Source organism: Genypterus blacodes, unplaced genomic scaffold (genome assembly GCF_046128005.1).
Source record: "Genypterus blacodes isolate CSIRO-AG114 ecotype Tasmania unplaced genomic scaffold, CSIRO-AGI_Gbla_v1 ptg000059l_1, whole genome shotgun sequence".
Lineage (NCBI taxonomy): Eukaryota > Metazoa > Chordata > Actinopteri > Ophidiiformes > Ophidiidae > Genypterus > Genypterus blacodes.
In genome coordinates, this window is record NW_027466871.1 from 340,048 (window position 1) to 367,336 (window position 27,289).

The 27,289-nt window shown below is 42.9% G+C and overlaps 2 protein-coding genes across 3 annotated transcripts in view; one reads left to right on the forward strand and one right to left on the reverse strand.

Annotated features, from left to right (window-relative positions):
* Positions 1 to 27,289, reverse strand: part of adam22 (ADAM metallopeptidase domain 22) — a 45,631-nt gene that overhangs the window by 5,908 nt on the left and 12,434 nt on the right. Inside the window, exons 4-27 of the mRNA XM_076153926.1 lie at positions 24,657 to 24,723; positions 21,566 to 21,648; positions 18,893 to 18,956; positions 10,391 to 10,457; positions 10,177 to 10,253; positions 9,789 to 9,863; positions 8,685 to 8,756; positions 7,533 to 7,699; positions 7,366 to 7,450; positions 7,136 to 7,226; positions 7,006 to 7,057; positions 3,977 to 4,076; positions 3,816 to 3,887; positions 3,640 to 3,732; positions 3,421 to 3,501; positions 3,273 to 3,323; positions 3,129 to 3,192; positions 2,930 to 3,035; positions 2,718 to 2,837; positions 2,000 to 2,168; positions 1,688 to 1,799; positions 874 to 964; positions 730 to 783; positions 326 to 526 (exon numbers count right to left, since the gene is read on the reverse strand). Of these exons, the coding sequence (XP_076010041.1) occupies positions 326 to 526; positions 730 to 783; positions 874 to 964; positions 1,688 to 1,799; positions 2,000 to 2,168; positions 2,718 to 2,837; positions 2,930 to 3,035; positions 3,129 to 3,192; positions 3,273 to 3,323; positions 3,421 to 3,501; positions 3,640 to 3,732; positions 3,816 to 3,887; positions 3,977 to 4,076; positions 7,006 to 7,057; positions 7,136 to 7,226; positions 7,366 to 7,450; positions 7,533 to 7,699; positions 8,685 to 8,756; positions 9,789 to 9,863; positions 10,177 to 10,253; positions 10,391 to 10,457; positions 18,893 to 18,956; positions 21,566 to 21,648; positions 24,657 to 24,723 (2,214 nt within the window). The remainder of the gene's footprint in view (positions 1 to 325; positions 527 to 729; positions 784 to 873; positions 965 to 1,687; positions 1,800 to 1,999; positions 2,169 to 2,717; positions 2,838 to 2,929; positions 3,036 to 3,128; positions 3,193 to 3,272; positions 3,324 to 3,420; positions 3,502 to 3,639; positions 3,733 to 3,815; positions 3,888 to 3,976; positions 4,077 to 7,005; positions 7,058 to 7,135; positions 7,227 to 7,365; positions 7,451 to 7,532; positions 7,700 to 8,684; positions 8,757 to 9,788; positions 9,864 to 10,176; positions 10,254 to 10,390; positions 10,458 to 18,892; positions 18,957 to 21,565; positions 21,649 to 24,656; positions 24,724 to 27,289) is intronic.
* cldn12 (claudin 12) lies at positions 10,953 to 14,574 on the forward strand. 2 transcript variants are annotated; one of them, XM_076153933.1, is made up of 4 exons: positions 10,953 to 11,092; positions 12,009 to 12,278; positions 12,372 to 12,471; positions 12,697 to 14,574. In XM_076153933.1, the coding sequence occupies exons 2-4, from the start codon at positions 12,060 to 12,062 to the stop codon at positions 13,254 to 13,256; spliced, it is 879 nt and encodes a 292-aa protein (XP_076010048.1). In that variant the 5' UTR covers positions 10,953 to 11,092; positions 12,009 to 12,059; the 3' UTR covers positions 13,257 to 14,574. The 2 variants fall into 2 exon arrangements, with proteins under 2 accessions (XP_076010048.1, XP_076010047.1); XM_076153932.1 differs by having other exon boundaries at positions 12,372 to 14,574.

Sequence of the window (27,289 nt, forward strand, 5' to 3'; positions counted from 1 at the left end):
AGACAGCTGAATGGTGGTTTGAGCACTGAGCAATGAGCAGTACTAATGACTAAAATGTTAAATATTAACATTTTCCACCTTCATTTGGAACATTTTAGGTCTTTGCCTAAATGTTTACAGGCTGAATGAGACTCTAAAGGAAAGCCATGACATTATGCACACCAGCGACACAGGAGATGTGTCAGTGGTGAGGCTCATGCACAAACACACACACGTTTCTACACACACACACACACACACACACACACACACACACACACACACACACACACACACACACACACACACACACACACAGCGACTGAATGATGATGAGATGGCACACCTGAAGCCAAACAGTGAGATGTTCTGAGAAATGGATGGGATGGAGTTAGTGAAGGACAGGGTGCAAATCTGCAGGTGCGACAGGCAGGCTGACCTCTTCTTCGAGCTGCAGCCCGAGTTGGTGCTGACGCCGGGCGGCATGTCGCTGTAAAACGACTCGGCATCTCCAGGCTTTGTTACATAGTCACCTGGGGGCATTTGCCTGGAAGTATAGAAAAACACTTTACGACAGGAAGTGAGAAACAATCACAACAGGAAATAATCACCTTCACTTTATCAGTTAAAGTCTTTGTGCTGCTTTATTTTGTGAGGAAATGTCGTCATATATTTTTAAGGGTAACCCAGTTTTTCTCATCTTGTGTGTGTCTGCTTGTGTTTAAATAAAAAGCCTTAAAATCAGCAAACCGGCAAAATCTTCGGTGAACCTCAGACTCCTCATAGCGTCTCTGCTTGTAGCTCCTGTAAAGAAGAGTGAAAATATCCATCAACTGTTGCGTAACATGAAGCAGGAAACATCTTAGCAAGCATCTCAGCACCAAGCACGCTTACTTGTAGCACCAGGCTGTAGCGGCCAGAATGAGGGCGAGGAAGAGGATGGAGCCTGCGATGGCACTGATGATGATGTTGGTACTTGTGATACCTGAGAGTGGAGAGGAGAGAATCTAAATGCATTAATTACGCGCGTTTCCTGAATAATGTGGACACACGGGGGGGAGGGGGGAGGGGGGAGGGGGGATACACACGGCACGCAGCATTGCAACAAACACAACAACACAGCACACACACTTTTCCACACACAAGAAAAGTGTAAAAGGAGGACGAAAGGGGAGCAAACTGAGAATAACCAAACTGCTGTCACCCTTCAACGCTCTGGTTGTACACGTGCAGAAGGTTATCATGTTAAAATCAACCAACCACTGTGAGGTGAAACAGGGGCGAGAGAGGAAGAAGAGCAGAGAATGACATCGAATGGGAGAAAAATGGTGAAAAGGAACTCAAATCTGACCTCAAGTGATTCCGTCAAAGACATCGGCCTGTCGACAAAGAATGAGTGTGAACGTAATGGCAAACTAAAAGAACGACATGCGTGGCTCCATGAATACAAATGCAGTTGATTGTCACAAACTCACAAAGAAAGACTAAAGTGAAGACAGATGCAATGAACCATCAATAAACTAAATGAAGGAAAGCTTGCGGTTTCCAAGTATTCATCTGTGAGAATCGGATTGGATGAGGAGAGTGAGGAGGAGGAGGAGGTCAAGGGCTGAGCGGAAGCAGGGTGGACAGGTAAGAAGGGGGGAGGTACGGCTGGGGGACGAAGAGGAGGAATCAGGGAGGATAGGAGGAGAGGCTGCAGCTGTACCTGAAACAGAGGCGGTGGGTCCCACCACCAGATAGCTGAGAGGAGACGTGGAGTTACAGTCGTCTCCTGCCCAGCCCAGGTAACACACACACTTCAGCTCACTACTGCACACCTGTCACGTCACAACCAAGAGAGAGAGAGAGAGAGAGAGAGAGAGAGAAAGAGAGAGAGAGAGAGAGAGAGAGAGAGAGAGGGGGGCGTTCAAATCTCAATGGAACTGTGCAGCCTCAGATTTGAGGTGCTAAATGTTCAAACTGTGTGTGTGTGTGTGTGTGTGTGTGTGTGTGTGTGTGTGTGTGTGTGTGTGTGTACCCCGTGTCCAGAGCAGATGGTCTTGTCGGTGGTGCCCGGGCAGGTGCTGAAGTTGAATTGGTGGATGGGGAGACATTTGTGATTGAAACAGATACTGTCCGTCCCGCAGGCTGTCCCGTCCTCGACGTAGCCCAGATCAGCGTCTCCGTCAATCATCACATGACCGCCACTGCCAAACAAACACACACAAGTTAATCTCAGACCCTCAAAATCTCAGTCTCTTCTCTTTAAATGTTATAAATAAAGGCATTCTAAACTAGTTAATACAGTAATAAGGGTTAACATGTAAAGATTGTGTTTGAATGCTGTATGTCAGTGTACTCAGACAACAACACAGACAAAGGAAACACACAGATCTCTTTTGTTCAGTCCACTGTGTGAGTTATAATTCAATCTATTTTACCAACTGTGGGTCCCAGTCTCTTAACTGTCTAATGCTTCTGCGGATGTAAGTGATTTCCCAGAATCATATTTAACTAAACTAAGGGAGCAGGAAAGGGCCTATAGATTTGTGGCGTTTGTTTTATGCATAATGGATGAGGAGAACATGGACAGAGAACATTACAGCTATGATTAATTTCTCGTGAAACCTGGAAAATGCTTACGTGTGCAAAGTTGCTCACCTAATTTGCTGCAATGAAAGAAATGCAGCAACAGCGGACAAAACTCGAGCAGGGATGTGTTTGAGTCTTTTACATATCATGTTTATTTAATGTACCTGCAGTCCAGAGAGGCGCTGTGTCGAGCTACAGAGAAAGACGTCAGCCCCCCCTGCAGCTCTCCCAGGCGCGGAGCAGGTGAGATGTTGGCGCACAGCAGGTACCCACAGTGCACGTCCCTGAAATCACAAAAATAAACCTCACATGAACGGGCGTGAATAATCCACAAAATAAGTCCACAAAAGTCCAGGCATGTAGAGGACCATCTTACTGTTTGTTACACTGGATCCACGTGTCTTTGTCCTTCCCACAGTTGCCTTTCTCCGTCCCCTCAATATTGAGCTTCTCGTAACAGAACTTATCACCTGCCGTCGCCTCTGAGGGAAACACGACATGTACCGACAATAAGACCTCGATTCTGATGCTTCTTAGTCCAAAATCTGACTCGCACAGAAGAATACTGGACTTACTCTCTCCCCAGAGGTACTTGCACTGTCTGTCTTTGGTTTTACACCTCCCATTGAAGCAGCGACCCTGAGGAGAGAAGCACTATGAGTCACAAAAACACTTCACCTGTGCAGCAGCAGCAAAAGGTTTTCAGCGTCAGAGCTCACCTGGTCTTTCTCGCATGTGTAGCCGTCCATCTTGTGCACATTTGGTGGACACTACAAAAACAAACAAAACAGTTTGAATCTCAGACGAACTGAGATGAATATGCGTGTAAACCTGCAGAGACATGTGCCATGGAAGCCGATTGCTCACCTGGCTTGAGTTTCCGGTGCAGTTTTCAGGGATATCACAGTCATTCACCGCCTCTCTGCACACGACCCCCATGAACTCCATCTGCAGCAGGGAACAGGAGCAGGACAACAGACTCTTACTCATAAAGAAATCTTAAATCAATGAATTAATTGTATTAATTGTCTGTCCAAAGTAGAAACCCCAGCAGAGGGGTAAAGGTGTGGCCTTGTTGTTGTGTACCTGGCAGTTGTCGCAGCAGAGTCCATTGCTGCACTTGGAGCCCTGGGTCAGCGTGCAGCTCTTGCAGCAGTTTTCTCCCTCTTTTGCACACTCCTAGAAAACGAAACCAATCAAAACTTCACAGCTGCCATCTGATTACTTGGCGGTAGTTGTTTCGGTCTTGCTGTCTAACTCACCGCTGGGTTCCCACAGTCACACTCCTCTCCTGGCTCCACAAAGCCATTACCGCATTCAGGAGGGTCCAACAGCTGGAGACAAACCAGTCAAAGTGAAATCACAGAGGGTGCACATGAGGATGCATCATGTATCAATGCAGACGTGTGTGAGTGTGAGCTACCTTCTGGGGTTTGTTGAACAGGCAGGATCCTCCTCCGCTGTTTAGGAAGTTATAGTACTCCTCCACATTGCAGTCAGAGAACCTCTTCGGCAGGTAGAAGCTGTTAAACAACATGTTACAGAGTTATTCTGACTGCAGTGCAGACAGTGTGACTGGGAGATATAGGACAAAACACTTAGCAGCTGACTTTATTTTTCATTTTTACACCCAGAAATGGCCTTTCCATGCCCTGAATCTTACTATAGACAGGGCCATGGGAGTTTGGCATACATAATGAACATATCATACCATAAACAGCTTGAATACACATTTACCATACTCACAGTTCAGAGGAGCTCCACACTATAAGATCAGGGCAAATGTATAATACGGTAGCTAAGATTGTCAAGAGTGCATGGTGATACTGTGTTACTGTATATGCAGGATGTAAATGGACTGAAAAATGAATCTAGCCCAGAGATGAAATTCAGTACTGTGGATGAAACACATTTAAAGAGTTATTGCATTATCAGTTGGTATTGTGTCCCTAAAACGATCACAGCGACAAGGTTTTCACTTTTTCATGAGCTCAAAATAGAAAGCTCAATAATAAATAATTTAGCTGGAACCCAATACACTTCTGACATATTATGAGATGCTAAGAATCTATTTCAATCCTCTTAGTCTCAACTCTAAGCAGCACTTTTAATATTATTATCTTCAGGCTGATGACAAGAGGCAATGCAATAACACACTAAGTGAGAGTGCGGCGCAGTGATAATTCATCTGTAGCTAGTGATGTGACTATGTGAGGCGGTCTGCTGGGTTTCAGACACATAGGGAGTCGGTAATGATGCTATGATGTGGATTTGCCTCACAGATCAACATATTTCACTGTTTACCCCCTCAATCCATAATAACAGTGACACCGAAGTGAAACACATTTGCAATGAGTCTCCGATGTCCAGGACAAATCAACTTTGTGGGTGAACATTATTCATCAGCCACGACCGACTTCTCATTTCACTATACAAATGGTTATGTGAGTAAATATGTATTCTAAAGAATTAAAGTCATGAGCATTTGCCTGACTGGATTCTTATAGAATTTATTGTGAAGTACCACAGAAAAAAAAAAAGTTGCATCATTGCTCAATTTATAATGGCCTCCCATAAAGCCTGACCTGTCCACCCTCTTGTTGCAAATGAGACTCATGGCAGATTCTGCTGAGATATGATAAATATCCCAATACTCTTTCTTGAAAAAACATAATAAAATTCTTTAAAATACATATTCTGTCCTGGTTTGTATGGATAACTGTGACTGTGACTAAAGAAGAAATAAATACTTGTACTAACTACAAAATATCAAAAGAACAGCTTGGTGAAATGGACCGTGTAGGTGTCGATATGTAGTGTAGATGCTCGTAATAGGCCAACACACACCATGCACACACACACGTGTGTACAAAAATACATATACACAAAATAAAAACATACACAAAAACTATATACAAAAAGACCGGATGACTCTCTCTCTCCCTCTCTCTCTCTCTCTCTCTCTCTCTCTCTGTCTCTGTCTCTGTCCCCGTCTCTCACTCACTCACACACACACACACACACACACACACACACAAACACACACACACACACACACAAATGCACACATGCGAAAACCTGTGGAGGTCAAAACCTGAGAAGAGTTTAGTCAGGTTAATAACTTGATGAGACATGCAGGTGCTGAGGGATAAAAACAAATGTCCATCAATGGGCATGACAGGTCGCTCATTGAATACAATCGTCTGAAATACCATTGACTTTATTTTAGAGGAGCAAATCTGGGTCCATTCACACGGAGCAGGGTCGTGTCATGTGACCAGTGACCTCGTGGCAGGTTTGCTATGGTAACTAAAAATCAGAGCTGGGCCGGGACAAGGAGTGTCAGGGCTGCATACTGCTGTTAAAGGGAATGAAGTAGGCAAATATTTGCCTAACATGAGAATGACATTGCAGACTGTATCAATCGGTTAGAGATGAAGGAAAGAAAAAATGAAAGGACCAGACTTTCAAAGGGCCAGAGGTAGAAGGACCCGCCCAGAATAACAAATCGGTACAAAACTTCCTTCTTTGACTTGATCAGCTGGTGAAATCAGCCAAAAACAGAGGAATACACGCAAAGTACACGTGACAGTGTATAAAATGATGATGAAAAATACAGCCAGTGTATTCTAAGCGACATCAGGCTGCATTTGTTCATATCATTGGAGTAAACATAGAAGCTAGGGCGGGACATTGAGCCGAGGAGGCTGAAGTGCTGTTGGATGAAATGGGAAAGGTTGTGGTGACTGACAACCCTTCCAAGGCAGCCAGTTGGGTCAAACCGCACGAGCAGCGTTCTAGCCAAGCTTCTGCTCACCTGCTGTCCCATTTGGGATAGAGGGGAAACGCAAGAGGTATTTAAGAAGAGGAGTAAACACACAGCACACACTCACAGAGCCTTTTAGAGACACACACACACACAACACACACAAAATGCCGAACAAGTGTTTACATACTGCAGACGGGTACACACACACACACACACACACATTTCAAGACACACATTGCCATGATTGTTGCACAAAAAGTGACAAGAAAGAAGTCTAAACTTAGCAAGCAACCTGCAGAAGCCAATTACAGAAAATGCACAATATGTTTGGACTGCACTGACACCTAGTGGTGAATTATCAAACTACAACAACATTACAGTAGATGGGTTTTTGTCAACACATTTGGAGATATTTATACAGCAGATGACTGTTTTACATGCATAAAGGGCCAGACCTTTAGCAACTTTGTTACCTATTTGATTTAAATTTACACAGGAAAAAGCACATATGTGTGAAATTAAAAGTAAATATGGTGCACATTAGAATGGAGAATATACAGTAAGTGTAGCACTCTACATATTTGGGTGTTTAGAATGGTGATTCAAGTCAATGCCACCAGAAACTGTTAGAGCGCTGCAGCATCCATGACTACGTGAGAAACAGTACTTGAACAGGAACTTACCCAACATCATCCATGATACAGCCTGACCAGTGATCGTCACACTTGCACTCGCCTAAGAAAAAAACATCACAATGTTTCCACCGGAGAAAAAAATTGTTGTTGTGTATGAACGTGAGGTTAAGCTGTGTACCATTGAGGATCCTCTTCTTGTCAGAGAAGATTCCAATATTCTGTCCAAGAGACTGGGCAAGAGTAATGGCCATCTCATCTGTTTTCCCATACTAATCGAGAAAGAGAGAAAGAGCCGAGACAGACAACATAAACAAAAACCTTTCTGACATTTTCTAGACAACATTTTTCATAGCTTGCTATAGTTTATTTGGAGGCTGTGGAATAGTTCCTTTGTGTAGGAGAGCTTACCTCATTGACTCCACCTCCTTTGGTAAGGGAGCAAACGCCCCCCATATAGGAGGCTCCTCCCCAACTGCTATGAAAGCGATTCCCTCTGATAAGAAGAGAACGTTGTGAGTTGAATAACAAAGATACTCAGCACCTCCTACACGTGCAGATCCTTCATTCTGACTTACGAGAAAAGGTGAACAGAGTCACATTTCTCCTTGATGAAGTCTTTTCTGTACTTCATGAACTCCTTCAGGGTCACCATGGGGTCATCGTCAATGTTGAACTTGTTGTCAGCTGACCACGTTTCCATGGCAACCAGCACAATACGAGTGTTAAGTTGTTCCTTGAAGATCTGGGGGGGGGGGGGGGCAGGAAAAAATGTTTGTGGGACAGGAAGTACTAAAATTATTAATGTATATAATTTTAGAACTGATTTATTTCATATTCATCAATATCTCCAGCTGTTCATTATAACAGCAGCAGTCTAACAGTCTGTGCTGATGCTGCCAGCAGACAGCAGCACGTTCCCGGCAGCTAGACAGTCAACAAAAGGAACAAACTCCTGAAGGGCATTCTGGGCACGGATTGGATGGTAAATGATAATTTATTTGGATAAGATGGAAATATATTGTGGTCCAGGCCAGACACACATCAGAGAAGACAGAAAGTCAAGGACTCATTGTTTATGCTGAAAGCCAACCCTCTCCAGCCAGTCTGTGGACAAACCAGTGAGGCATTACAGATTTACAACAGTAACTGTGACACCAACCAACGACGGTTTTTGTCCACAATAATATCAATGAAAGGTGCCGTATATTTATACATTTTTATAATTTTAAGAATATTAAATGTCTCTACTAGGTAATCAACATTTACCTTGCTAGATGCCGAATTAAATACCTGGGCAACATGGCACACAGAAGGCAGAAATGCAGCTGTACCAGTACATGGAAATCAATGCTTCCAAATAAAGTCTGTTTCATTTGATCACTAAATTTCAAGGGCACGACAACAGACGTGACCCTTTTCCAGTTTCATCCACGGATCAGTTTACAGACGTGACCCTGGTGCAGGTCAGATTTCAGCAGCACAGCACAGACATGGCTTCAGATAATCAGGGATTGAAATATCTGCCCCTGTACTGTTGAAATGCCTCTGCTCCTTCAATTCAGCAAAACCAACAAACTCATCACTGGCTAACATTATGAGCCAGGAGAGGTTTTAAATGGAGAGAGTGAGGTTGGTTAAATGAGAAATCAGTGCATTGTATGCTCAGCTCCAATACCTGAGAGTGCTTGTGGCAAGCTTTCCAAGAAGAGGATCAATACAATTCTTACCATGTCAGCCATATTGACCACTGACTTAGCATAGTTATTCGTAAGCCCAACGGAAAGCCGATGCTTCTTGTACTGCGAGAGAGAGAGAGAGAGAGAGAGAGAGAGAGAGAGAGAGAGAGAGAGAGAGGGGAACAAATTCAATTTGTGGCCATAAATTAGAATAAATGATTTCTCAGCTATTTAAATGCACAAAGGGGCTTTCTGTGGATGCCCATTGGAGGTGAAATCTTTTATTATTTATAAAAGTGACATTTCAATCCCTGTGGATCTTTGTCAGGTCTTCTGGGATGAAAGTCTGTTTTATACTTGATAAAGGTGGCGACTGCAGGATGCTGGCACCTCTTCTCTGACTGTTTTATTGTGCTGACTCTGACCAGAACTCACAAGAAAGAAAAAGCAGAATTGTGCCTTTTGGAGTGCAAAGCTTTTCACTATGGTGGTACCCTTTAGATAGAGACTCAGGGACAATGCAGTATGCCTTTCTGTAAATGTAGAACAAGGGACCAAAAGGTACGCATAGGCTGAAAATGTACCTGTAATGATGGATCTATGGTCAATGCTCCCTTGACTTATGTGGACGACTACACCAAGTAAATTAAATACTAATAAATAGTCTTGTACATATAAATCCTAATGCATTTAATCTTGCAGTAATGGATTACAGGAAACCTATTTGGGCAGACATAGCTTTCCTATTTTCTGTTCACTGAATAAAAGTTGGTGCTGCTAGGCTTCACTTCACTTTGGTAGAATAACAGGTCTGTTTATGACATCGTCTGAACCTAAATGTCACCGGTGTAAGTGGGCCTGAATCAGCACAACAAAAACATCAAAGATGGCCACATGAGTCATTTCGCTCATTGCATGAGTCATTTCTTAGAAACACATGTGTGGAACAGTTTGCTATTTATTTAATCAAGATGTTGTGGTGGTCATCATGTTTTTTTCTGGAAATGTTAAGTGCAAAACAAAATTCTTCCAGTAACTCAGTTAACTGGTGTCAGAGCGGCAACATATTCACTCCTTAAAAATGTATAAACAAAAACACAGTGATATGATGGTTGTTAATTTAAAGCCTTATGACGTTTGAGTAAAACTGCTCACCATTAAATGGTCGTTGATGACCATCAGCTCGATGTATTTGGTCTCATCCTCGACATTGCGTGACACAAGTACGGCCTGGGAGGAAACACACAGTTCACTTTGTCACAGAGAGAACTTTTCACTCATTTAAATCAAGGCTTTTCAATACCTTGGACAGTTTCAGAAAAGGCAGAGATCAGCTCATATCTTGTGCATCACTAAGAAATAAAAATGTGCAACAAACTAAATAAGGGAAAACTTTGCAGAGCTGAATAAGGTTTGTCTCTATTCCAAATTCCAATAAAGATGAGAACAGCGCTGAAGGAAAGCTGACAGCTACATCTGACTGCATCTCAGAGTGGAACACTAAAACAGCAGGGCGTTACTCTGCTAATGTTGCTGACCATACCTGTCTCTTTTTTCTTCTGTGAACAACTTTTGAGCCTGGAAATGCAGTGCTGGCAAAAGGCAGCTCTGGGAAATCACCTAGGAAACACAATCAGCACAAAATTCATATATGCTACTTGTCTTAATCAGGTGTACTTTTTTAGTCAGAAATAAATATACACACAATAGTTAAAATCAAACATTACATTCCCTCATCTCATCAAACACCATCTTACCAGGGAGGAGATCATGAAGTCCTTCTTGCCCTGCAGATTTGTATATCATATGAATTTGGACATCACCCTGAGAGACACAAAAACATTAAAGAGCACGTCACCATATAGCTAGGAAACTTTGATGTCTTGAGCGTCTTATGTCCTGCTCTACCCACTGACATATTATCATGGTTGTGGTAAATGAGTTTGAGCCTTTGTACCCAAAATATGAAAAACATGTTTGGTGAAAGCAGCATTGACTCTAAACTATATAAAAAATAAACATTACAAAGCTTTATGTCTTGGTTTGAGAATACCTTGTTTGATTTTAAAATTTCAAAATAACTCTTATGCAGCTGTTTTTGTTTACACAGCAATGAATGAAACTTATACTGTATGTTCATTCTGCTGAGTCGACATGATCAAATAAGACTGTAGTAGAGAAAATGTATATATTGTTTTCTATATAGTGATAACTTGCATGTATCGATTTGATTTGAGCATTCGACAACCTTTGAAGAAGACAAACAACACAAACATCAGATAACCAAGGGTCCGCCTCCAATAACAGCCTCCAAGACAACGCTGGGGGCTGAATATCCCTGGATCCATTGTAAAGCTACAGCTTGTTTACGCTGCTGCTTGTTTCACGATGACAAACTGATCGATCGAGTTGAAATGTCTTCTCTTTCACCCCAAACACCGCTGAACTGAAGTCACCAGGTATCGTTGCTGTGTGTTGATGTAGTTATTACCATGTTTGAGTGTCGCAAATTGGGATTCGGGGCGCAACAGGTTGTGGCTAATGCTAGCAGCTAGCTGGTGAATGTTAAGCCAGTTGGTCAGAGTTTCTACCTTATTTCACTGAACAGGTCGAAAAGAATCCGTAAAATCTTCACGTCCTCTACGAATACAACGGTTTACACGCGTGTCTGTGTTCAGCTTTACTTCACACGGTAACATACTTGTAAAGGCTACTTGTATCGTTAGCCTAGCCGGCCAGGCTACCATGCTAACCAAGCTGCTGTTAATTGATTACCCAGCTACACATCAATACACGTTACCAATGAGATAATGGAATATGACATGATTGCATATTTTTAAAAATGAATATTGACCCTTGCGCCTGTATTTATAATATATAAATATGGCGCCTTACTAACCCTGCTAACACAATTGAAAATATTTACTGTAATTAATCACGCTTTTATTATTAACGTCGTCTGATTTGTTTAGTTCACCATGACAACAAACATGTCCAGGGTCAGTTAGTGTTAGACACAGTCATGCACAGAGAGCTCAGGCTTGTATTGACAGTTGGTTATTGTTTTGCTGTACAGTCTGACTTTAGTATGATAGTAAAGGCTCATTCTCACTTTGTTTTCTAACTAAATGAGAGCATTGTTACTCGGGGACTGCAGATATTGGGTCAACTACACTGTGGTGACTAGAGATGCAGGGGGGGTTGCCCACAGCTAGGTCAGTCTGTGGCTTACTTCAGGAATAATGGGGCCATTTAAAGAAACGTTCCACAGATTCTGTATACAGAGATAATTGCCTCATGAGTTTTTAATATTATGGCCTAAATGCTTGTCTGACTGTGACGTTTCTTTCTTTCTTTCCGGTATCCTGTTTTTAGCCGTTGAAACAGGAACTTTCCCAGTGGCCCCGGTTCCTGTCAGCAGCAGTCATGTCGTGCAGGGACATTCACGCCACCAACGCCTTCTCCTTCATCATTGCCATTGTCTCTGTGGGCGGGATCATGGTGGCGACGTTAATCCCACAGTGGCGAGTAACCAGACTGGTCACCTTCAATCGCAACGCCAAAAATATCAGCGTGTACGATGGGCTGTGGTCCAAATGTGTGAAACAGGATGGATACTCAGGATGTTACTTCTATGACTCAGAGGTATCTCTTTAGAAGAAATTATGGCAAACATGTAGAAATCTTCTTGATGTCCTGAATCATTCTAATAGAAGTCATGTCTTGTCACTTTTCCAGTGGTACTCTAAAGTGGACCAGCTGGACCTGCGGCTCCTGCAGTTCTGCCTGCCTATAGGCCTGCTGTTTGGCTCTCTGGCCCTGCTGTTGTGTATGGCTGGTATGTGTAAGACCTGCTGCTGCTCAGACAAGCCCGAGCCAGACATTAAGACCATTAGGTGCCTTGTCAACAGTGCAGGGTGTCACCTAATAGCTGGGATGTTCTTATTCCTGGGCGGAGCCATCGCCATAGCGCCCTCCGTGTGGTTCCTGTTCCGCACCAAGGAGATGAATATTAGATACGACAACATTTTCTCTGATGGCTTTGCTGTGTATGTGTCCATAGGCTGCTCTGGAGGACTTATGCTGTCTGCCCTGCTGATGTTCATGTGGTATTGTATGTGTAAGAAGCTGCCTTCACCCTTCTGGTTGCCCCTGCCCTCCATGTCTACCTCTCTGTCCGCTCAGCCTCTCACTGCCAATGGCTATCCTCCTTCCCCCGTCTATGGTCCGCAGACCTTCCCACCACAGACCTATGCTCCCACCGTCATCGACGCTCAGTCATATGTGCCCTCCCAGGGATACGCTCAAAGTGGGGTCGCCCCTGCACCGCCCCAGGTCTACCTGTCTCAGATTTCAGCTCCGGATGGATATGGATCAGAAGCAGGGGGGAACCCGGCTTACAGCTACGCTCCCTCACAGAGCTACGCCCCCTCACAAAGCTACGCCCCCTCACAAAGCTACGCCCCCTCACAGAGCTACGCCCCCTCACAGAGCTACGCCCCCTCACAGGGCTATGCTCCGTCTCAGGGCTATGCATCCAGCTACGCAGGCCACCGCTACTCCTCCCGCTCACGGATGTCTGCCATAGAGATCGACATCCCCGTGCTCACACAGGGCCATTAAGAGCAGGAAGGCTGATGACCTCAGCACATTGAATGCTGCTGTCATCTACAAGATGGATCAAATTCTTATTCGCTTATTTCACCAATGATACAGATAACAGAGTTTGATCGATGGCAGTAATTACACAGGGGCCATTTATGGGTTCTAGAGTGATCGTTTGACATATTCAGTCATTCTGCATTTCTCAATACAGAGAGGAAACACAGGTCAAAAGGTCCCCCACTACTTGGATATGAAGGATGATATTTTATATACTGTACAATGAAGATAACCTGGGCACTGGAGAAAATAAATAATAAACAGCACTGTTATAAAAGGGAAGAAAATTCCAAATATTGATAAATGCCACAACCAAGCAGCAATGTTCACTAATTTATACGATAAGTAGGACCACTAATTAAAGGCTGGTTGATGGACCAACTAACGTTCCACCGGTAAAAACTTAGTATTTAGTAGATGGTGAAAATTTCCCATCCTTATTTTAGATGAACTAAACCTCTTCGGCTGACAACTGTCAACAAGCAAGTAAACAAAATAATGTCTATCTCTTATTTTTCCTGTATATTTTCAAACACGTTTACATGCTCACACACAAATGACTCGTGAAGCTCTCCACTATGAAGGCTGCAGTAATCGCCACTAAACAAAACACTGTCAGTAATGTGGAATTCTTAATTTCTAAGTATTCCTCAATGATCAACCGTTAACTGAGGTATCTGTTGTATCACGTGTCTTTGTGTAATGCCATTTATTCATGTCATAGTGAAGCCCTTTGAAGAGCAGCTGTTTCCTTTAATGCACTAAATAATGTAAATGCTGTGCCAGGTAACATTACTTTACATTGTTCTCTTCTTTTTTTTTTTATTAGCCTTGAGTATTTTTCACTGGTTTGACCGCTAACATATTAATATTGAACCTGTTTGTAATGTCCAGATAATATGACTCTAAGAAATGTGTAAGATGTTTTAACGTTTGTGCTGAATTACTTTTATATTATTGTTTAAACAGATACCAACACTTTCATATGGGTCAAGAGAAAGAAGCTAGATCGCTGCAGTAACATGTGGTGTTTGATTTATATTATAATATAATTCTAATGTGCTATTAAACAGCTGCCAACTTGGCTGGAGTGGTGTACAACAGTAGTAATACTTATAGTTAAGCCAAATGTAATTGACTATACATGTGTTCTGTTGCCTATTTGGTATTTCAGCAATGTATTCATCGTAGTTGTGTTGTGCAATTGTGAGGTTAGTAAAGATGATGCATGTATGTCCACACTGTCACTTTCCTATGTGGATTAAAATCTAAATCACTGCGTGTGTGTGTGTGTCTGTTTACTACACTGGGCCAGAGATGGAAGGGGCAGTTTACTAAGATGCTCACATGTAAAGCAGGTGTATTATAATGATAATAATGATCGTAATGTAATCGTAATGTATTAGTCTCATCGTGACTAATGTATTAGTCTCATCGTGCGTCTTCCCTCAGCCTCTCGTCACAGAGCTAACAGATGTTAACAGAGTGGGCTCATATCTGCTGCTATGGTGGCTTCAGCTGCTTACGTCTCCACAGCAGTTTGAGTTATAAAGTGCTTCAGAGATCAATGGGCCGGCCGATCGTTGGCTTACCAGGAATGAATCATAAATGTTAACATCGATTCCTTTTCCTCGTCGTTTGAGTAAAGTTTGATTGACCACAGAGTTGTTAATATGCCTCTGCACCAGTCTCACTATCAGGGAGAGTGGTGCTGTCCTTCACACACACACACACACACTTATTTGGAGTGTAAAAATGAATCAGCTTGCTTTAAAAATACACATAAATGTGAATGAACCTGAGTCACTTCACTTTACTATGCACACTTCATCGCAGTTCAGGTAGAATGACCTCTTATTTACTGAGCAGGACTCTTTTTAAGGACATTTAAATCTCTGTTGTGTACAAGCAGCCTACTGCCATACAGTCTGTGCTCCAAAGTCTCTATATGATGCCAGTTAAAAGCACATCAGTCATCTCTCTCGTTTTCTATTCAACTACATTGTAAAACCACTTGAAGGGATATGAACCAATGCACCATCTGCCAGGGACTAAAAAGAATTGAAATAATATAACTCCAGCCCATCTAAAGGTTCCGGTCCAGTGAATACATACCGACTTCATCACACCTTGAGTACCTTCACTGACACAAACAATCACACTTCATCACAGGAGAGGATGAAGCTTGGAGCCCAGACCTCACTTACTGTAAAGAGGTGCTGTGTCATGTTAAATGTAACATTAATGCTGCTTTGCCTTGCTCATCGCACCAGTCACAATCCATAAAACAACACTGAGGAAATAACTACAGAAATGTAAACTGCCTCACATTTGTCCTGCACTGAACACTTAAAGTTACTCTTGACACCAGAACTACAGAGAAAGCAGAAGCCCTCGGAATGCTTTTAGCAACTTAGCACTCAAGTGTTCCGTCTTATCTTTGATAATTTAACAACTGCCTGCCTAAATTGGAGCCGCCATAATTAATCAACTCCTTCTCTGATGTGAGGCTTTCATGTTGGCTCCGAGTTTAATGACTAATTAGACCTTAATTCAAATATGTGTACAACATATCTGCTGTTTTATTATTTGTTTCTCTTCTCTGTGCCCTAGATCGTCACTTGAAATACACTCATACACACACGCGCCTCATCTAGAGTCAGCAGGGCCTGTGCAGTGATGGAGATTCACACAGATGGCTTTCATATGTCGTGCCACAAAGAAACAGGGAGGAGCCTGTGTTTCCAAGGGAGACGGTACCTCAGACACAGATCGCTGGCTCATGAATATAAAGCAGGGAGGGGTAGAAGCCCTGCCACTGGCTCCCTCTCTGCATGTGTGAATGAACTGATCCCACTTTAGTAACACCAAGTAAGCTTGAGGCCACATGGGGACCCCCTCTCTCCTCCTTGGCAGCCAGTGGAAACCCTCCCACCTGCCATCACCGCAAAACCCCCACACCAATTAACACACACCTCCCTTCACCCCTCAGTTTGTATACCTCCATCCCCACCCCCATCACTGATCCGCTCCTCTTTATCCTCCTGAACTCTCCTCCTCCTCCTCCTCTCTCCTCCTCTCAACCTTGCAGATGCAGACATGCGCCCCATTGCGTCATTCTGCCAGCAATCTAACACTTCAGATTCCCGTTGGAAATTTTAAATGACTGCAAAATGGACTCGCATGGAAATCATGGATCAGCTCCTAAAGAAAACATCTTCTCAACTAGCATCAACGTCTTCACCTGCCATGTTTCGCCTGCTGATATGATGATGATACCCTTTGTTATTCAGCCCCGAGAGATTTAAGGCTCCTATTGTATAACTTCATCACGTGGGACACCTGTGTTACAATGACAGGAAGCCGTGCATTTTAATGGAACAGGAGCTCTGAGGTGCAGGTGGGGCTGGCATGGTGGCAAAGAAAGGAAGAAGAGAGGAGTGTGAGACATATGGTGCTTTCTGCATAAATACTTGAGCCAACATCACACGTAATCACTCCATGTGTCCCAGTGCACAGACACACACCCAAGTGCAAGATTTATCAGCCACACACACACACACACACACACACACACACACACACACACACACACACACACACACACACACACACACACACACACACACACACACACACACACACACTCAGCTGGTGAACTGAATTAGTAGTGTGTGTTGTACTAAAATCTAAAATGCAGCCTGTAAATATCAATGCTCTACCATTTATTTTTCTGTATCGGCCAACATATACTGATTTACAGTTTATCCTGTAAGCCAATATCAGCTGAAACATCAGTCAGAGTGCAGTTTGTTGCAGACAAAGGTATTTCCATGAGATTTAAGAGAGTCATTATTTCAAAATGGCCCTGCGATTCTGCTGCATAAGGCTTGTTTAGGACCCACTTAGCAAACGGCCTGCTGAACTTTTCTTCCCTTGGCGGAAGAGGGGCAGATGGATTTACCATATGGGAGACAGGACTCATGCCGGCTCTCTCTCTCTCTGCACACACACCCATCCTTCCATGTTAGTTAGTATTTATCACGTCTTAGATCATTACAGACAGAATCACTGGTGCCTCAAAAGTGGAAAGTCACACACTTCACTCGACACTGCATTCTGCATCTTTACTAATTGATAGAGAGCGATATGTGGCATGTTTGTGGGCGTCACGAGAACACGACTGCACAAACGCGCGCACTTGAGAGAGAGAGAGAGAGAGAGAGAGAGAGAGAGAGAGAGAGAGAGAGCTTTCTAAAATTAACATGGACATCACGGTTTTCTGTGTCATGCGCAGACATCTGTGCGTCTGAGATATTAGCAGGATGAACTGCAGACCGAGGAGGCTGTCAGAGAGAGAAAGAGACACAAAGACAGATAGAGAGGGGAGACAGACAGTCATGTTGGAGTCTAAGGGTCACGACATCCAACCACCACCGGCCTCCAGGGCAGTGTTGTCCCCGGCCTTGTCACGAAGAGAGGAATTCCCCACTGAACAACCCAAAACCAAGTGACAACAAAGCTACAAACCAGGCTTCAGACATGCCACCAGGAACGAATGTGTGCATGTGGGGAGAGGAGATAATGGTGTCTGTCTTTTTGTGTGTGTCTACGGCAGTGAGTGACAGCAAGAGAACACACCGACAACTCTGAAGAGGAGCACTGCAGCAGTCTCTCTCTCTCTCTCTCTCTCTCTCTCTCTCTCTCTCTCTCTCTCTCTCTCTCTCTCTCTCTCTCTCTCTCTCTCTCTCTCTCTCTCTCTCTCTCTCTCTCTCTCTCTCTCTCTCTCTCTCTCTCTCTCTCTCTCTCTCTCTCTCTCTCTCTCTCTCTCTCTCTCTCTCAAAGCTTAAATAATTCAGCCCTTCCAGAAAATAGTGGAGGGGAATGGCAAGCAGTCAATGTGACGAATTGAGAAAAGAAGGGATGAGAGGACGAGTGGAAGGGAAGAGAGCGCCTTGACAGATGTGACGCAAACCTGCAGAGACGAAGCCGTGCTGTTGTTTATCGCGGTCACGTTCGGAATATTGTCATTAAGCTTTATAACTAACAAAGTTGCCCCTTATTCTATCATTGTGTTTCGTTGCCGTCCTCCAATGGCCGTCGCTCTTTCTCTGTCAATTCTTTAAACTGTTGCTCTGCAGTGACTTGTTACATCTGTCAACAAACCCATGAGTGCACAGACACACTCAAACACACACACCATCCAGACGCTCACAGCTTCTGGACATTTTAATTACAGCTGAAAGGGACAGACACGCACAAACACACACACAGGGAGTCGTTGCCTTGCTCTCTCGCTCTCATGCTCGGGGCGTCCTAAGACCAGTGAGGCTCTGTCCTTTGGTTCTGACCATAATGCTTGTAATTGTTATAATCTAAGAGGTTGACGTCTGCTCTGCTGTCTGCCGGCTTTAAAACACAGTAAATCTCTCTGTTCAGAGTCCTGTAAGCTGAACTCCGGGGTTCGCTAATCACGACAACGAGACGACTGCGTTACAGAGCAGCTGCTTATGAAAAGTTGCAGGAAGTACAAATGGATGAAACCAGCAGTATCTTGTGTGGGTGTGTGTGCGCCTGTAGAGTTGCAGAATACTTACATTGCCATTGCTCTGACCTCCGGGTTCGATCATGTAGGTGTGATTTCCGTCAAAAAACATCCCACTGAGAAAGAGTGGAGGAGGAGGAGAGGGGAAGACGACAGGAAAGCAGAGGTCAACAACAGTTTCTCTAGTTTCATGCGTCACCAGGAGAACACCACAGACACCTGCTCAGCCCTCAGTTACATCTTTTTCAATGTTATCATATCACCCATCCTTGGTATGGGTGGAGGTCAACTTGGAAGGAAAGGTCATTCAATCATTGAGGAGAATCTCTCAACAAAGTAGAACTTAAAGATCCAAACTCATTTTCATCATTCAAGCACATATCCATTGACACACACACACACACACACACACTTTCAACCAAGCAATCATTTTAAAAGTCAGAGATCAATTTGTCATTTAGCAGCCGGGTGAAGGTCTCCTCGTCCCCAGGCTTTCTATATGTACGAGTGCACACACGTGAACAGATGACAGACGCTCATTATCTCCATCTGACGCTTTTAGGAGATTGGTCAGGTCAAGCTGTGCAGGAAGGAGGGCAAACGCTGCAATCCGTCTCCCTTGGCTTTTTTTCCCTGCTCCTCTCTGGCCTTCAGCACGCAGAATTTATCCTCAACGCACACACTTTGTCCTTGTCCACTTACAGCACATTACTCACACAGAGGAGCAGGGGAAAGCCCGGGTGAAAGTGTGTATTCTTTTAAAACGTGGGAGCAACGCTGAGATGACAAAGCAAAGGTGATGCAGATTTTAATTTTTTAAGAATGAAAGATGCTGAAATACTGGAAAGCTGAAACTAACATTGTGTCTTTCCATTCTGAGGCTGTGAAACACCTGGAAAAGTCATGGCGCAAACATTTCCTCCATTTTAAGACTCTGCAGTAAACACAGTTTGTCCAACGTACCAGCAGAACAGACTGACAGTCCATGTCCACTCATGTTTGGGATGTGACTGTTAAAGCTGTAGTTTACCGTGCACGTGTCGAAGATGAATTGGTAGACAAAATACAAGAATAACCTCTTAAAATTAAAGAAAAGTTAAAATTAATTTAAATAAATGACTGCTAAATGACAAGACAAAACGTTATATATTTTATATACTATATGATTATTTTTTATTATTAGAATATTTTATTGTCTTTATTATTTTACATTCTTTGTTCCAATGTGTATAAATAGAATGATTTTTGGGGATTTATTTTACGGTATTTATGAAATTAACCAAAAACAAACCATTATCATAATTTCTTGTAATTTTTGTAATTAGATTAATTAGATATAATTGTATTTCTTTGTCTGGTTATGTATGAAGCTGACAGCATGATTCCTTGATATGGGTTAAAAGAGGTCATTGCATCGCAGGGTGTAATGTGTGTGTGTGTGTGTGTGTGGTAAGTGAGAGAGACAGGAAAAGAGGAGACTGCAGGATGTGTATCATTATGGTAAACACCTGATTCAGCATGAGAGGAATACTCTCCCTGCAACGTCTAACCTCCGACACCACTATGCACTCACTTCACTCACACACACACACTCCTCTGTTCATGTTTGGGGGCTGACATTAGTGTGTTCAGAGTGTATTAGGGGTGTATTAGGGGTGCGTCTCTGTCTATAACGTCAGCCTGTGTAAGTCCCACTCTCAAGCTGGTTGGGTCCTTCCAAAACTATGATTACGTAATACTACCACCCTAGGAATGAAGAGTATAGTGTACATGGAGTATATGATAAGGCTGATAGGAGTATTATATTTGGTACACTAACATTTGATGTATTCATTCTAATAAAGAAAGTAAGACAATGTTATTGTTATTATTATTGTGTCAGATCTTAATACTTCCGACACTGTGGCTGTGTTTAATTCACACCCTGGTTTTTATGACTTTATGTGTACAGTTGGACAAATAGTGCTGGCATATTCCCTAATACACTGACACACTCACATCACAAATACTGCTGGACAGAAAATGATTGTAGATTGTAGCAAAGTAGATTGTTACAAAACAAAAACATGGTAGGAGTTTGCACGGTCATGGTTTGGGGGGAAATATTTAATTCTTCCAAGAAATGTGTGTAAGCATAATGGATATGAAGATTTCTGCAACTTGAGCACTTTGTTTTATGCAGTATACTGTTCACATGCAGTACAATTTTATACATAATACAATTTTGCCTTTGAGGATGACAACTCTCCATCCCTCTGGCTTCCCTTGACACACTCTCTCTCTCTCTCTCTCTCTCTCTCTCTCTCTCTCTCTTACAGTACACACAGAGTACACATATTGATATGATGTATTGATTTGATTTAGAGTACAAACAGAAAGAGAAGAGAAGAGAAGAGAAGAGAAGAGAAGAGAAGAGAAGAGAAGAGAAGAGAAGAGAAGAGAAGAGAAGAGAAGAGAAGAGAAGAGAAGAGAAGAGAAGAGAGATGTGATCAGGGTCTGTCTGTGTGAGTGATGACCCAGTATGAAGGCAAACACAGAGAAGATGAGCTGAAACAAATCATGTTGGCCTAAAGGCTGAACAAGAGCTCGGCTCAGGACCGGAACACACAAATATGGTCCAGAAATACACACACACACACACACGCACACAGACAGACAGACAGACGCACTTGCACGCACTCTGTATCTCTCACACACACACATAATAAATATAATTAGCACTTACTGTAATCCATGACAGGTTGAGAGAGCCACAAAGGATTGAGGAATGTCCCTGACCTTCCCCTGATAGTAGCAATGCTCCCCTCCCTGTGAGAAAACACACACAAACTCACACCGGTTAGGATCATAGCCAGTTGCTCTAACACCTAAAACATCTCATACACACAAGGTAAAACATTCCTCATTACCATATCCCATCAGCAAATGAGTCCGGAGCAATCAATCACAGAGAATTAATTTGCTAACACACACAAGTGTCAGTGTGTCACGATGTACATATTTGTGCGTGTGTGTGTGAGAGAGATTGTGTGTCTTGTGTGTTTGTGGCCTAACCCATTCACATCCTACCATCTGTGTGTTAACTGCTCTGTGCCTTCACACTGCAACTCACTTACTCATTAAAAAAAAAACGTTTTTCCATCCCCGTCGCTCCTCACCGTCATCCACTCATTCTTCCACTTCCTCTGTCTCTCTCTCTCTCTCTCCCTATACGAGCACGGAGCACATTTATTTCTATGGCCGTGTATGATGTCTAAGTGTCTAAGTGCTCTACAGACCATCTCGTGCTGGTCCATTTCTAGCTGCCTAACAGCCATTAGACAGGAAGCCGGACTCCCTGAGGAAACGTAGCTTTTATCAAAGGATCAATTTCTGCTCCAAAGCCTGATGCTGCGTACATCAACGCATCACTACGTCCACTCTTACCTCGGGAGATCTCTGTGGGCTTTTCGCCATTCCCCTTTCCAGAGACCTGTTCTTGTTATTTCAGAATGATAACAAACAATCCACTAAAATCTGAACAGTTTGCCAGCACTGATTCTTCAAACCTCATGTTACGATTCACATTCACATGTCAATTCTTTTTATGACTTCATATTAACACACCAGTTGTTTGAAAATATATTTGTGGGGCTTAGATGTGAAAATATCAGTTTTACTGTCTGAGGATTCAGTAGAGAGAAACAGAATTTAGCTTAGCGCAAATATGGGAAAGTGGGTAAAATGTTCTGTTCAGTTCAGTTCTGTTATGACTTGGTAAAAATAAGAAACTGCTCAACAATCCACAATGCCTCAGTTTCTGTTTCTAAAAAGTTCAAACACACAAGATAGGATCAAAACATCTGGTTTAGCAGATACACACAGGACCAGGCTAGCTGTTTCCCTCCGCTTCCCAGTCTTTGTGCTAAGCTAGGCTAAACACGACACAGAGGCAGCTCTGTGCTGAACGCATCGAGATGAAACTGATATTGATCATCTAACACCTAGAAAGACGAGACACATTAAGATATTGTATTGTATTAAGGAAGAGTATAAAAAATTATGTTAAGGGTTTAGCTTTGACTGTACACACACTAATGTTTAGCTTTGTCCGTGCGTGGCTAATTTGATGTGAGACTGCACTGGAAATGAGTTGATTTGTCCTCTCTTTATTTTTCAGAAACATGTTTTTCTCCTCTCTCAGATCAGATGGAGAGAGAGAGAGAGAGAGAGAGAGAGAGAGAGAGAGAGAGAGAGAGAGAGAGAGAGAGAGAGAGAGAGAGAGAGAGAGAGACGCTATTTATAAGCGGTTCTGTGCTCTACTATTCCAGAGTCTCTCCACCTCCTCTTCTTGTCGCCCTGAACCCTCTGCTCTACTTCTCATCAAAGCAAGAAACACCGAAAAAAGCACTGTGGGTACATCCTCAGTGTGTGTGTGTGTGTGTGTGTGTGTGTATGTTTGGCATGTGTGTGTGTTTGTGTGTGTGCGATGAGTCAATACAAAAACTCATATGAGAGTAATTAATCATCTAATCTGGACAACAATGCAAAATGAAAAGGCCGAAGTCAGACAAGTTAACAAGTAGGACAGTGTGACCTCTGGAAGGTTATGTGTGATGAAGTGAGACACTCTGCATACTCATGAGACGAGAACATAATGCAGAGTCATTATTATTCGCACACACTTTATTTATGCATGTATACATGCTTGCAGTGCTACTTTAAGGATTGTGATATTGTATATCACTGCTCAGGTTGTAGATCTATTTCATAGAAACAAAGCTCCAAATCTAAATGTGCATATTAATTTAGACTTGTTGAAAGTTTGTTGACTTTGTGAGTTTTATAGTCCCAAACTGTTATATTTATTTACTATTACTGTCATCTTTGATAATAAATGTAGAGTAACTGTGAAATATCCTGCATGATGATACTTCAGTTGCCATATTAGTTGGATATTTGACCTAACTATAAAGAGCTTCATCTGAGCTTAACGATTATTGTGAATTTGTTCCCCCGTTAACTATAATAAAGCCTAAATGGAAAGCTGCAGCTGTAAAAATGAATTAAAAAAAATTGTAAATCCTAAATGAGCCGGGACAATATCACACACTCTGCTTTGTCTCATTTTAAAGCTTCAGGAATAACAAACACAAGTGCCTCTCATCCTTCCCACTGATTACAAAGGAGAACTGTGTGCAGTGACCTATAAGGTGAAGTGATTCAGAGGAGATTTGCTTTATAATGAGTATCATCATACAATATCTGGGATAATAATTTGGATCATTTGCTGTATAATATCTAATACCTCGCTAATCTGCTGCTAAGCTCAACAAATCCTGATTATTATAATGCCACCACTTATGTGATCTCACCCAACACCATGCTGGGTGTCCAGAATTCAGGGATGCTTCCACGTATGTCCTGGAGAATCTAAAGTGAATCCAGATCTGGCTGATGGGGTTGTAAGCAAACTAACACTGTGATTAACAAACGTTATAGAGAGGAAGGAGAACTGCAGGGTCGACAGGGCATTTTAACAGTGCAACATACAGCTGAAGATAATTCATCAGAGGTGCAGATTCAGCCACTCTGGTGTTTTTTTTTTTTTTTTTTTTTTTTTTTTTTTTTTTTTTTTTGTTTTTTTTTTAAATGGGAGTCAGGGGTAAAAGTACGCCAAAGGGAAAGTCACCTGCACTCGGTATTACAAATGTTTCACCAAGGTAATTATGTCAACGGCAGGCCAACAGAAGTGACTCTGTGGTTTCCATTCTTGATGGCAAACATTGTTTTATTTGTTTGTATCGAGTGTCAGGAGAGATGAGTTGGAATCTTACTTTGGTGATTACAGCCTTCCCCTTCTCTGATAAATGCCTCTCCACGTACCCAGAGGACAGAAGGTCACTGCAAACAAAAGAAACAACAAGAGGGATAACAGTTAGAAATTGGTGCTTCATCTTGTACAGTAATACCAGTGCCATGTTTTAGGATTATTGTATTCCAGCTTTGCAGCATAAATCTTCAGAGCAGCAGCCTGAATAATTATGAGCAGCGTACAGGGACAAGTCTATTTCCAGCTCACAAAAACACACAAACACAATTATACAAACCCAGCCTTCAAGCAAGTGTGTATGTGTGTATGTGAGAGAGTGTGTGTGTGTTCTTGTCAGAAGAATGAAGGACAAATTAAGGTCAATAAGGACTTAAAGAAGTAAAACAGGCAGAATGAAGAGGAAGCAGGAAACAAACACAGCAAGGAAGAGAAAAAGACAGAGTGGCGTAAATAAGAGGAAATCAGTCCATGTGCTTTCTCAGCAGAGCTGGACCAAAGAATCCCTGTGGAGATACACACTGCAGGTCCAACCAGAGACAGAGATGAATGAGCTAGAGGGAGCACACACACACACACACACACACACACACACACACACATGCGCACAAACTCACACAGAGGAATGCGGCACATGAATGGAGATCTGTTCCTTCTTCTGCCTTGGATAAATGTGTCTGCTTCTTATCTCATAAATAGACCATCTGAACACTGAACACAGACGGGGATGCTTACACACACTCACGCACACACTCACACACACACACAGGCAGCAGTGCAGAGGTGGGCTTTGATTTCTTTATATACACAATCAGTGATCACTGCCAGGGCAAACATTAATTTGATACCTGGATACACACCAAGTGTCAACTCACAGCACACCCAGCACAATGTAAAGGCTAAGCAAAAGTAGAGCCAAAGCTCACATAAGCTGAGTTGTATAAAAAAATAAATCAAACGCTACAATCAGCATTACAAGCTATTTCTTATCAGATTAAAGTGGGTTTACATTTTGTTTTGCTGAATCAGAGCAATCAGCACAGCACCCACGCTGCCTCAGAGTGTCAGTCAGACTACAGAAAGTGACTCTGAATCTATAACTGATACAGTACGCAGAGCCTGAATAGAGCCTGAACAGAACACTCGCCGCGCTGAACCCGGGAGGCCATCAATCAACTCCAACCACCTGTCAGCCTCCAATCATCAGCCAGGTGGGGGCGGAGCCTCGCCGCATACTCTCACTGCTTTAGTTTTATACAGTTTGGAGCAGTGAAAAACATTAAACTACACAAATCTGTACCACACTGCTGGTGGTACTGGTGATTACATACATGGATTCTAATATGACTCACCTTTCTAAAAAAGTAACAAGCAGGATTGCAGGTTGGGTTTATTTTAAGACCATTCATCTCTCAAAACTACTTTTAGGTATTTATAGATGTATTTCTAAATCTAGAATATATATAAAGATATCTTTTTTGGCCAAAGGAGAGCAGTCTTGAAAGTGAAGTAAAAATATCAGTTAATATTGTGAGTCGTCACATTAAAGACGCTAAAAATGTGATTTCTCAGGAAAGTACAGTGCTGGAATGAAACCTTCTGCGTGCTCTTTGTGCACCCCTGTGTCTTTGTATGCACATGCACAATCTACAACACACACACACACACACACACACACACACACACACACACACACACACACACACACACACACACACACACACACACACACACACACACACACACACACACACACACACACACACACACACTCACTCAAGGGAAGGAGGCTGCTTACGAAGATGACTAATGGATAAATTGCTACGGCAATAAAAACGATGCAGGGAAAGAGGAGAGAGATGGAGATAAAATGGAAAGAGGGATGGAATGGCTGTCAAGGGGGGACGATAATGAGACAGTGGGAAGGAAAGTTAAAGCGCATGGTGGTAGAAGGTGAGAATAGAGAGCTCAGGGCCCCAGTAGATATCCCATCCTGCGCTGCTTTATCTTCCCTGAAGCTCTGCCTTGAAAACATACAGCCCCCTCATCCTTTAAATACAACCCCCAGCCTCATATCGCACATTAAACCAACACTGACAAGAGGCAAACAAACCTTTTGACGTCATTTGGTTTTAACATTAAAACAAACCTAAACAAAACCTGTGTATGTGCCTGTGATGGAGCTGTGCACTGTGCCTGTGGGTCTCTGGGTCACAGTGTGAGCCTTTGTTCAGTCTGGATGTGTGATTAAGATTCAGGGGATTGTGATCTTTATTCTGCCCCACGCAGAGAGCTGGGAGGGGGGAGGAGGGGGGGAGCGGGCGAGGAGCATACTGAGGCAGCATGGCAGCCACACGGGCCTCTAATGGAGGCTGCTGATAACAGATTTCAGCTTTAATTGTTACAGCATCTAAATAATTTATTTGACAGACAGAGAAGCACACTCAGCCTCTCGCTGATCTGCTCTCTGACCCCCCCCCCCCACACACACACACAGAAGAGTGCTTTCCACTACTTCCCTTTAGCGTCGTAGCTTTGCTCTCATATGCTGAGGAGCACAGAAAATAGAAGTACACACCTGAGCACGCGCTGTGTGTAAGTGTGTACATGATTAATCTCTCTGTGGACACAAATACTGCA